This window comes from Stenella coeruleoalba, assembly GCF_951394435.1.
Source record: "Stenella coeruleoalba genome assembly, chromosome: 2".
In the NCBI taxonomy this organism is placed as follows: Eukaryota; Metazoa; Chordata; class Mammalia; order Artiodactyla; family Delphinidae; genus Stenella; species Stenella coeruleoalba.
In genome coordinates this window covers 125,938,903-125,951,330 of record NC_137147.1, presented here as the reverse complement: position 1 = coordinate 125,951,330, position 12,428 = coordinate 125,938,903, and the positions used below count along the sequence as shown (strand labels likewise).

The following is a 12,428-nucleotide window of genomic DNA, read 5'->3' as shown; positions in this document are numbered from 1 at the left end:
GTAAAAAAAGCCATCTAGGGTCAGTCATCTGATTTATAATTAGTTCCTGAATATAAACTCCATAAATTGGTGATATCTGTTACTCAACTCATGACACAGTTCCCAGAAAATGAGAGTATGTATGTATGTATATATTTAAAGGAAGTAAAAGAATGAGTCACAACTACATTAAACTAAGAGTGCAAATCATCCTTCATGGTGGGGCACAAGAAGCACTCTTACTATAATGAAGAACTAGGGGATGCTGTACACTGTTACCCCTACTGTTTTTCATTTCCTGTAAGTTGAAACCGTTGCAATAAAACAGAAAAAAGAAATATGAATAAAACCAATAAAAATGAAGATTAAAAAATCATCATTATAAGCAATACAATTGTAAGACTAAAATCCTCAAGAGTATTAACTAAATTATTAGACATAGTAAGAGAATAGCCTGGCTGGATATGATAGTGGACAAATTCATAAGCAAAGACAGCCATAAACAAATAGATCAATAGCTTCCCCACGTATCAATGAGAGCTAGAAAGATAATGTAAAAATATCCCATTCCTAATGGTACCACACTTATAAAAGACAGGAATAACCTTATCAAGAAATGAGTGGTTGTCTATGAAGAAAATGACAAAACTTTACTAAAAGCCATGACTGAAGGCATGCATGAATGCAGATGTGTCACGGTTATGTAGGAAAGACTGAATATCATATAGCATTTGTTCTTCTCTTAAGTCATATTTTTGAGCAAAACTCCAACCAACATCTTACATTATATTTTTAGGAATTTGATAAAACAAATGTTTCTAAAGCTCATATGGAAGAATAAACTTATGTATTGGAATAAACAGCTAACCATCTGACAAGAAAAACACTGGACAGCTACCTTACATTGTACACCAAGATAAATTCTGATGGATTAAGAATCCAAATGGAAAATAAAGCACTATAGAAATAAGAATTGGAATTTAAACTTAATCCTGATACAATACTTTTTCCTTGTTTTCTACCCAGCACTACTCTAGATTTGGGGGAGGTAATAATAAACAAGAAACAGGTTCTTTTCTCAGAGAATTTATATTCTGATGGTGGCCTCCCCACCATCATGGATGGGAACAGAGTCAGTAAATTAAGAAATGCAATAAAATGACAAGATCATGTCAGATCTGGATAAGTGCTATGACAAAAATAAAACAAGAAGGTATAATAAAAAGGGAATAGGTGATCAGAGCAGGACCAGGTGAACTGTCTTCAATTACATAATTACACTGTGATGCTAAAAACATGAATATCTAGAAACAAAGTATTGCATCCAGCAAAGAGCATGTGCAAAGGCTCTAAAACAGAAAAATCCTTGACTATTTCTGAAGAGCAGAAGGAAGGTATGCATACCAGAAGCATGGTGAGAGAGGAGAACAGTGGTAAACAGAGAGGGGTTAGAATTTCAGGAGCCAAATCCTCAAGTAGAGAGAGGAAGGGAAGCTGACTCTTGAAATGCTCAGGGACCCACTTTCCACTTTGAGAGAAAAGGCAAAGTATGAGTAGCAGGTATGTGGAATGGGCTCTTTGTAAATAGCAAAATGAAGAAGTTACTGTGTTTTCAATTAAAGTTTAAGGTAATATCATCAAATGACAGTGAAGAGAGATGCCTGAAGTGAAGGTGTGAAAGAGCTCTTAAAAGTATGGGAAGAATGAATGTGACTGGGGAGAATAGAGGATTTTGTGAGTCTGAATTTAAAGTGAGACAGGTGATTTTCTCCAGCCTCAAGGGATGAAGTAAATAGGTTATTTACAGTAGCCTAAAAAATGATGAAGCCCAAAGCAGGTTTCACAACCCTGAAGCTAATATGTAATATATTGCTGTGGGAGTAAACATTGGCATAATCCTTTTGGAAAGCAATTTATCAATATGTTTTTTACTTACATAAAAGTAATTGGGAGGCAGTGACAAAACAAGAGTTTGGGAGTTAAACATACCTGCACTCAAATCATGTGGGCCTTATTAATTCTGTGAGCTTACATCTTTTCTGGGGGAAAAAGGTGTTTGGCCAGAACCAACATAAAAATACAGTTTTGGAAAAAGATGGCAGCCAGACCAATTAGATGACTTAATTTGAATCTTCTGAATGAAGTTCTAGGTTCATTTTAATATTGCATCAACCGTTTAAGTATGGGAATGGCAACTTTAACAATTTCAAGCCATTTTTGACAGCAAGTGGGAATTTTACAAGATATTTTCCAACAAATTTTGCAGTAAGCTTCTCAGGCACGTTGTTTTGATGAAGATGACTCAACCTCAGACATCCAAGTTCTTTATGGAGCAAATCAAATACTATTTTGTGAACCCATTACCAATTCCTAGCATCAGAAAAAAGGTCCGAAGACACAAAATTCATGGCCTGAAGATCACATTACAAAGTATCCTTAGTGGTGCAGGTAAGATAGTCAATGATATCAGGTGACTGGCTGACTTGAAAAAGAAAGATGGGAAGACAGAATAGGGACAGACAGCACAAAATTTCAGCCTGGCACCAAAGGAAACAGAAAAGCTGTCATGGGAACAGGACCAAGACTTGTGAGCCTCTTAGGCAGCCAAGATCTCCCTAGTTCCTGAAAAGATTTGGCTGCCCAAAGGAAATTTTCAAAGAGCCCAAGTTTTATTTCAAGATGGTGTATATGCCCTATCAAGAGGATTTTCTTACACCACACAGTGACTTGGACCTGTACAAGAAGCTTGGTTCACTGTCTCATTCAGCCGAGCCCAAGCAGGTAACATCAAGCTAGTGTTAGCCCAAGTTTCATACTCAGGGGCTGTAAGAATCATTGAAAAAAGAGTTCATGATTTAAAACTACCTTTTATCACTACGTGAACATGATCCCTCTCCAGCATCTTTGTGAGCAGCCATCAACCACTTCTGCAGAGTCATCAGATTAATGGATTAATGATTTCCCAGAATAAGTCTGAGATGATGTACAAACCTGCATCATGGAGAGCTCATCCCCAGCCAGAGATCCTCATCTACTCTTGATAAAGCAAAAGCCACCATTGATCCTGTACTGAGATGGCTGGACATGCCTGGACAAAGGAGCCCAGAAGAGCTAAATGGTGACTGACGTACCAGTGTGGACGACTGCAGGATACTTGGGGTGAAGGCCAATCCTAGTCTCTAGTGGTGAGAAGAATTCGACCATAAGGTCCCAAGGACACAGCCAGGTCAACTAGCATCTTAAGGATACAGCCAGTAGGAAAGTAATCTCTGTTGGGTTTAGCCATCATGAGCAATACCTTACAAGCAGGAGACTGACAACGACCCCAGTGCTCCATGAACGTCCTTGGGGAGTTTAACACACTCAAGCTCTCACCTACACCAGACCCCCTCCAGGCCCAGGCCCTGGTACCTATTTACCAAAAGGATACAATGTATCACTGAGGTTACTAACACTGGCCATCCTTGTCTTGCCCTATCACCAACATGATCCAGCAAGTACAACAGTAAAACAAGAGCAGAGGGAAGGTAGGGTTTGGGGCCAAGGGGAGGGTGGAGGGTGGCACTCATACTTTGTTATCAAAAAACACAATACATATAGTGTGCATGTGTGTATCTTGTGGAATATATATAAATGGTACTTCAGTTCACACAGAATGACACAGAATATGTATTTATATGAATTTAATAAAATTACCAGTATTTTGAAGCACTAATGTGCTTTTTGTCCAAAAATTCAAATTACTTCAAATTCAAATTAATCTCTATAGTTATATGTGTTTTTTTTTTAAATCTGAAGGCAGAAATTTCTAGAATAGCCAATTTCAAAAGAAATTCAGATGGCACAGTGTAGCTGATAAGCACATGTGGAATATGGTCTGTTTTTTAGATTTCCTTTCTGACAGCTTGTCCAGGTCCAGATGGAAGAATTGTTTAAAAAATATGAGGCTCTTGGGACTTCCCTGGTGGTCCAGTGGTAAAGAATCCGCCTTCCAATGCAGAGGACATGGGTACGATCCCTGGTCAGGGAACTGAGATCCCACACACTGTGGGGCAATTAAGCTCGCATACTACAACTACTGAACCTGAGTGCCTCAACTCGAGAACCCGCATGCCACAAACTACAGAGCCCATGCGCTCTGGAGGCTGCACACCACAACTACAGAGCCCACATGCTCTGGAGCTCTCATGTCACAACTAGAGAGTGAAAACCCGCACACCACAACTAGACAGAAGCCCGTGCACAATGCAAGATCCTGCATGCCACAACTAAGACCCCATGCAGCCAAAAAAAAAAGAAAAAAAATGAGGTTCTAAATAAAGATCTAAGGGGTATATTGAGACTACATTTGGATAAAAACAGCTACTGATTTAGAAATTCACTTACTGATTTAGAGGTTGACATGTATAATGAATGTAAATTTCATGAGAGATTCTTTTTTAGATTATTGTACAAAGTTTATTATTAAAAGTATCCCATAGCTTATTATTACATTATTATTTAACTTCTTTTTTTTTTTTTTTTTGGCGGTACGTGGGCCTCTCACTGTTGTGGCCTCTCCCATTGCGGAACACAGGCTCTGGATGCGCAGGCTCACGGGCCCAGCCGCTCCGCGGCATGTGGGATCCTCCCGGACCGGGACATGAACCCGTGTCCCCTGCGTGGGCAAGCGGACTCTCAACCACTGCGCCACCAGGGAAGCCCCTTATTTAACTTTATATTAAGATTTACAGTCAGAGTAGCTAAGTTATAAAGATACAGTTTTAATCTCTTGGTTTCTCTTATTCTTGCCTGTTTTATGGTATGAAATCCAACACTTTCAAGTGGAGTTTGGTAATTTATTTCAGTTCTTTCATTCATATTGTATATTTTGTCTGCTATGGTCCAAATGTTTAAGTCCTTCCCCAAATTCATATTTGAATATTTGAACCCAAATGTGGTGGTATTGGGAGGTGAGGGCTTAGCTCATGAGGGTGGAACCCCATGAATGGGATTAATTAGTGTTCTAGTAAAAGAGACACCACACAGCTTCCACCATGTGAAGACACAGTGAGAAGGCACCTGCCATGAATAAGGGCGCAGACCCTCCCTGGACAGTAAGTCTGCCGGCACCTTGCTCTTGGACTCCCAGCTTCCAGAGTGTGAGAAATAAGTGTCTGCTGTGGGTTTTTGCTACAGTGGCCCAAGCGGATTCAGATGCTATCCTAACAGAATGAAAGCTCTTTGTCTTAGACAAACTAACATACTTTAACTCTGGTGAGAAAATAAATAATGCAAAGATAAAAAGGGAAGAACCCAAATAGCAAGTTTTGTTTAAAAAGCCAAGAAGGCCTAGCCTAGTTTTTACTGCTAATTTCTTCCTTTTGCTTCACCCCCACTATGCACATGCACACACACACACAAACATACACACATTTCTATTCACTTTTTTTGGGGTGGGTAGGTAAATGAAGGACATGACTTCTCATTTTATGCTCACATGGTCTCTGGATAATCTTTTGAACAACCGATTTTTGTACTTCTCAGGACTCCAGAACTTTTCAACCACATCTCTCACTTCCAGGCAAAAATACAAAATGCTGAAAACATCCCAAGGAAACATCATCTAGATGTTTTTTGGAGTAACACCATGGCTTAGTTGACACGTGCCACTTTTTTTCTCTTACAGTTCAAAAAGTCTGATTTTTGCTAAAATTCCAACTCTCATTCTATATGCTGCTGTTTTGAGGAAGTCACTTAACATTTTCCACTTAAGGCAATGTTAAATAATTCCTTTTACTCTCCCTGAAGCACTAAAAGTCACAGTGGTGTGTATTTAAGCTTACATTGTTATGATTACTCTTTAGAACTGTTGGAGTCTCAGTTAAAGATTCACAACATTTTGAGATAAACCTTTTCTCCAAGATATCCACCTGTGCCCCACTCCAGATTGTGAGTCCCTCCTGGAAGGCCTCTGGGCACTCTCAGTCCAGGAGATCAAGAAAGACACAGACATACTTACTCTAAAACTAAACAAAACAAAAACCAGTGCTGACTCAACACAAGAGACAAAGATTGCTAAGGCTGCTGTTCAGTGAAAGTCAAAATCACTAACCACCAGCAGTGGTGGAGCATCACGGGAAGGCCTAGTGGTTTCCAGTGTAACCAGGGAAGCCCAGGGCCTCCTTAGGGTTCCAGACAGCAGTCTGGTTTCCCAATTTGTGTGCCTTCATTATAAGACCTGGTGAGAGATGATTCTCACCAGGAAGCCTCACATTTACTCATTCCCATAAATATTGGTGGCACCACCTCATAAAGCTCCATGGAAACTATACTGTATGTCAGCATAATTAGACATTTTTTCAACTCTGCAAATGGCTTTGGGAAACTTCACTGAAAGCCTCTTAAGTACCAGGATGATATTAATTACAGGCCTTTGTGACTATGATATGGGAAATCCACCCCAAGAGAATCTGTGTTCTTAGATACGGCAACCCAATTATATCAACTCAATCCGAGGAGGCTGTTTTTCACTTGTTTGATGTCTATTTATAGTAACAGTAATGCCCCAAATCTTAGATTTATAAGATTTTTTTTCTGCAGAGCTCCAAGTGTTTCATGGGTGTCTCTTAACTTAATCTGAGGACATGGCCTCACTTACTGTAATCACCTCCAGTGAAAACTCAAGGCCAGTGCACCATGCAACCATGAGCCCAGCCCATAGGGCAGACAGACCTGAGCCCGTAGAGCACCGTCCCGTCGGGGTGGAGGCGGATCATGCGGTTCTTCACTGTCACTCCATGCACAAATGACTTTTTGTCATTTAAGAAATATGTGTCAGGCACCCAGAGCTGGTCAGCCACTCGATTGTCCAGCGTGAGGTTGAGAGGGATCCCAGAATAGGCGAGCCTTTTATCTCTCCAGTATTGTTGAAAATACATGGTCAAGGTGTAATCCTGGGGAATAAAAAAGAAAAGAAAAAAATGAGTTTGTGCTCAGCCAGAGGCCTGTTTCCTCCACAACTGGCCCAATTCAGGTTGGAATCCAGGAGAAATGGATGTTATTTTCAGATAGAGTTAGGAAGCAGTGGTTGCTTTCTTGTAAACACAAATACCAGTTTTAATAGGTGTACATCATGTCTATAAGTTCTCTGTTTTATTTAGGTAAGAAGCAAACTATACAAATTGGCATTTAAGTGATAACCTAGAAATAAAGGCCCCCAAAAAAGTCATCATAAAATCAGGGTGCTGGCAGGGAACCCGTGCGCTGGCCTAGGTCCTCCTCCTCTCACCAGGCAAACCTAGGCCTGAGCCGCCCATGACAGGCCAGGCCTGGCTACGAATTCTCTGCAGTCAGACTCCTCCTCTCCTTCTGCCCTCCACACAGCTGTAAATAGAAAACCTCTGGAATAGAAACACCGGTTGGAGACACCATGACCTGTGGGAGGGTCTCTACACCTCATGCATCACATTTTCCTTTCCTTCTAGGTTGCCATTCTACACTACACAGCCATTTCTACACTAACTGGGACATGTCATCACCTCTAGAGGATGACATCTAGAGAAAATGGGACTAAAACCGATGTGGGAAGAGGGAGCCAGGGGCAGTGCAGCCCCACAGGCTTGCCAACAAAGTAAGAAGCAAAGTAGGCCGATGACCCCATGTTTTTGTTTTGCAGAGAAGTTAGTGCAGTAAGAAAGTGGGAAAAAAGACAAATCAGAGGCTGAGCATGGAAATTCTATTTTTAAATTTCTATTCTTTTTGGCAATCACTGTTCAAGTCTAGAACGATCAGGTCTAAATATCTGGTCATAGTCACTGGACATCCTAAACCCTGTCGTGGAAGGATACAAGCTGAAAATCCAAAGGTGAGGCGGTAAACTCTCCAACCAGGGAAGGAGAAATCACTGTTGTTACAGGCAGGAGCGCCTAGGCTCACGCACCGGCAGAGCATGTCTGCAACACCCTTGCTTTGCAGGCAGTGAGAGGCGGGATGACAAATCAGCTAAAGAATCCATCCCAGACAGGCAGACTCTTCTTGCTGCCTCACAGGGCGGTTCTCAGAGCTTGCTAACCCAATAACACCCATCTGTTACTGATTGCAAGAGTGCTGGGGCACAGGAGCCTCCAAAATGACAACGTACACTTGTGCTCCTCTCCAGGTGCTGTCACAGACAAGGAAGTGACAAAACCAATACGTACTAAACAACTACGAACAAAAGAAGTTTTAAGCTATAGGGCCCATAAAAAATCAGAGAGAGAGGGAAGCAAAATATGCAAATGGCCTGGGGAGTCTATTGACATTTTATCTACAACTTGAAGGAGAGGCAGCATTTCAGTGGATGAGAAGAAACGGGAATTTTTTCCTAGTCACCTACACGGCAGAGCTCTATGCCTGGTATTAACTGTGTGAAACCCCCTACACACAAAGAAACCCCACCACCAATTAAAGATTCTCACAAAGCAGGTGGTATTGAAGATAGGCCTTGGTCAGCTAGACACGAGGTAGGGGCATGAAAAGTCATACCAAGACCTTTGTTTTTACTGAATTGACAAGAAACCCCAAGGAGTGCAGTTTTGCTGGAACTTGGTGTGCAAGAGGAGGAAAGTAAAGAGTTGTGGGCAAGGCAGGACCCTGTGGCAGTGACCATAAAGTGGAAACACTCAAACACCAGCTCCAAAGCCAATGAACACTGAAGGTTTCCAAGTAGCAAGTGACAAAACCGTGTGTATTGAACATGGCATTTATTTTCTGATTTCTCATGCTTTAATCTCTGGGCCCTGGAGGGACTGTCTTCTCTCCCTCTAGTTCCTAGAGAGATCAAACAACTCTGCCAAGTGCTGGATTGTACTTTTCATATGCAAACCAACCACCCCAGAGCTCATACCTCGAACTGCCTTCTTTATTAGGTTCTCACACTCCAGGCCAGTACTTCATTCCACGTTCAGGTACCAGGCAACTAAGGATAGACTAGGTCCCAGGGCCTACTTTAATTATTCAAACTAGCCAATCCTAAGCCTGCTTACCCAGCCTGGCCATGCCCATTCTTTCCCTGGAAGCTACAATAAAGGCTCACTCTCTGTGGCCTGCCCTGGTGCTTCCCCAGGCATCCCCTCCACCATGGCATGGCATGCCCCCTTCTCTTGGGGTCTGTGGGTGACAAACTCTCTTTTCAATGATAGCTGTCTCCTGACCTGTTGGCCTTGCCATACCTGAATAGTAATAAGACTATGTTTTAAGCACAAAGCTGTAGGTGAGGAAGATCAGTTTTGCAATGGTGAGTTCAATGGGTAAGACAGATGATGAGCAAAGTCCTCAGTGAGTGAGAGAGCTTGTTGATAGGTGATGTGGGAGGACAGAGAAAAGGAGTGCTGGTTAGGAAGTCACAGATAGTAGGCTTGATGTAGACCCTTGGGATGCAAATCGCCTGTAAAGTTCGCAATCATGCCCCCGCATTACCATTAAGTTAATGTAGGTGATGCATTTTAACTGAAACATGCAAAGTTTTGGTGGCATAACAAGACGGAGATAAATTAGCAGGAGCAGCTAAAGGATTTTCAATTTAAATATAACCCTCCAAATTGCATTCTTATTGAAATAGAAGAGTTTCATCTTTCTCTCCTGGTTTCTAAGCTCTCATCCTACGCCTGAGTTGTGAAGTCTAGCACTGCTCTCCCATCTCCCTTCCAGCTGGCATTCACATGGGCTGCCATGAGGGTGGAGGCACTGCCATGTGTCAGTTGGCCCTGGGAACCCAGCTGTCATTCACAGTCTGCAAGCTCAGGATCAGGGTCTAATTTTGGATTCTGCTGCTCTCTACAGTATCAGCAGCAACTCTCAGTTTTGGTCTTGGGGGTTTGCTGAGTGATTTGAGTGGACTGCAGTAGGGGAGAGCTTAGGTAACAGAGGGAGAAAAAGTAGTAGTACTTAAACCCAAATCTGCTGCATGGGCTATGCCTTGGAAAGCAAGGGCATCATGAAATCAGTGGTACACTAGTCAGTATCCCACTTCATTCTCCTGCAGAGAAAAAAGAGGCAGATGAAGGAAAGGTGACTCTACAGGAACAAGCCCCCTCTGCTCTCTTGTGCAGTTGGGGGACAGCTAATGGGAGACTGTGCGACTGGGAGGCCATGGCGCTGACTCCTGGGAGGGGTAGTGAGGAGCATCGCACACACTACCAGCAGCAGCTAACGTGGGCTGGCAGCAAGTGCCAGGCCTCATGCTATATCATCTTATTTAAATACAAGGCAGAGATTACTGCTGTTCTCATTACCATCCCCAAGCAATGAAGAAAGAAAAATTTAGAGAGCTCAAACAATTTGCCTCCCCACCCCCCATCCCATTAAACACAAGTAACTCGGGGATGTGGGGTCTGAAGTTGAGGCCACCTCCCTCTGGGAGCAGGTCTCAGCCTCACAGCTCTAGGGTGAGGTTTTATGCAGCCAAATAAACCAGCCTGGTGGGCGAGGTCTGCAAAGATGCCCCTGAGAGTGGAGGATGCAGCCACATACAGTAACATATTTTTGAAGGGGAGTAATGAGAAATATGGCACCACCAAAGCCCCTCACCCTTGCAGACACTGAGCACAGCTACTCTGTAGACAGATGCCTTGTGAAGGTCTGTTTCCTCCAAGGAATCCCAGACAAATTGCAGGTTTCCAGGTTTGGAGTGATGTGGCGGGGACCAAGGAACACAGCCATGAAAAGATGCAATCTGTATGGATTGGAGAGTCTGCCAGGGTTGGATTTGAGTCAGTCCTCAGAAAAAGAAGATACCTTGAGATTGTAAAAGTTCCAGGAATCCACAGAGATCTAGATGGCAGTGGACTAGGGGTGGAAAGCAGGAATCCTGGACTCCTCAGGGAACATAAGGTAGAGGTGGGGAAGTAAGCTTTTGGTCTTTGACCTTAGCACTGAAGTGGACTCAGGTGCCATCTGCATGGATATCTGCTGGTATGAAAAGCAGCAGAGAGATGAGACAGGGCTGTGAGGGGTGGAGCCTCTCAAATAACAGCCAGGCAAAGGCTCTGTGCTGCTGGAGCTCGTGCTGGGGCACTAGACACCAAGATGAGACAGACGGAGTGCTGCTCACAGAATCAGCCACCACACCACCCAGCGCTAGTGAGCCCCAGGATAGCACAAGGGGAGGAAGAGGCAAAGAAGGGGGTGGCCCCATAGGGCCATCTTGAGCCTTCCTTGCCGTCTTCTTTGGGTGTCACCCCCAAACATGGTGCAGCTGAGGGAGACTCGAGAGGAAGAAAGGGGACATGGCAGAGACCTTGAAGTGGCATTTCTTAAATAAAGGGCTTTCGGGGGCTCCAAGGGTCATAGGGATTAGAACCAGGCAGCACTGGTTTGATGGCAATGGCGAGCATCTCCATTCCTGGGCCTTTGTTGAGCTTACTGTGTCCCTTTCATCTTTTCTACTCTGGGTACAGGGAGGAGTCTACAGGTCCATGGCATGGTGAAAGGGACACCAGGTTGAGAGGAACTCGTGCTTGTCCCCTCCTTCCCCACCTCCACCCTTTGCAGGGAGGCTGCAGCTCCAGGAGAGACAGTGGGGAGGAGCAGGGAGTATGGAGGAGAGGCATGGGGGAAGTGGTAGTCTGGGAGGAGCGGGCAGGAGGGGGTAGTGGGCATTGGGAGCAGTGGGTGCTGAGGACCAGCAGGCCCCTCTCTGGTGCCAGGGGCTTACTTAGATTCGCACACACAAAGAAGGGACAGTGGTCTCCATGCACTGATTCTTGGCTGTGGCACACCCAGCCATATCAGCACATCTAGACAGAGCATGTTGGCAGAAGAAAGAGCAGGTACCAGCCCAGAGATCAGGGTTTACAGAAACAGCAGCTGCCAGTGGGGCTGCAGTAACAGGGCCCTGTGTCCCAGAGAAGCAGAATCTCCTCTTTTGCAGGTGGGACCCCCATAACCTCCACTCTGCACACCACCCCCACATTCTTCAGACCTGCTGCAGAATCTAGCTCACAAAGCTCCTTTGGTTATAATCTGATATCATTTGATTTTAGAAGACCGTGCTTTGGGTAAGGGTTGAGATTTGTAGTACTTTAAGCATTTATAAAGTACCCTCCTATAAATTAATTAATTGACATACTGGTTGTGTGTGCACGAATACTGACTCACTCCCATTGTGTTAGCAGATGTGTGAACAGCCCTGGGCACCCTGAGAACACCTGGCTTCCAGTTTAGGTGCAGATCCAACCATGGAATGGGGCTGGCACCGGTAAGTGGGAGGCCCTGAGTAAAAGTGTTGATTTCCTAGGAGATGGGATTCACTGGAGAGAGGTCAGGCAGTGAGAGGGAAAATGCAAGTGTATCTTCATCCAGAATTCTCCAGGCCACTGAGAACTGGGACTTTCTGGGGTATAATGCATAATCGTGAGTTATTCAGTTAGAATTGGTTTGAACTAAGATAGTTCATCAAAATCATTAGGTAAGATAAAATGCCTGGAACA

At 43.7% G+C, this 12,428-nt stretch overlaps 1 protein-coding gene across 4 annotated transcripts in view; it reads right to left on the bottom strand.

Moving 5' to 3' along the window:
• GABRB3 (gamma-aminobutyric acid type A receptor subunit beta3) overlaps positions 1–12,428 on the bottom strand; it is a 233,138-nt gene that overhangs the window by 72,028 nt on the left and 148,682 nt on the right. For all 4 annotated transcript variants that reach the window (XM_079912257.1, XM_079912258.1, XM_079912259.1 and 1 more), the window contains one exon: positions 6,694–6,914. In XM_079912257.1, the coding sequence (XP_079768383.1) occupies positions 6,694–6,914 (221 nt within the window). The remainder of the gene's footprint in view (positions 1–6,693; positions 6,915–12,428) is intronic.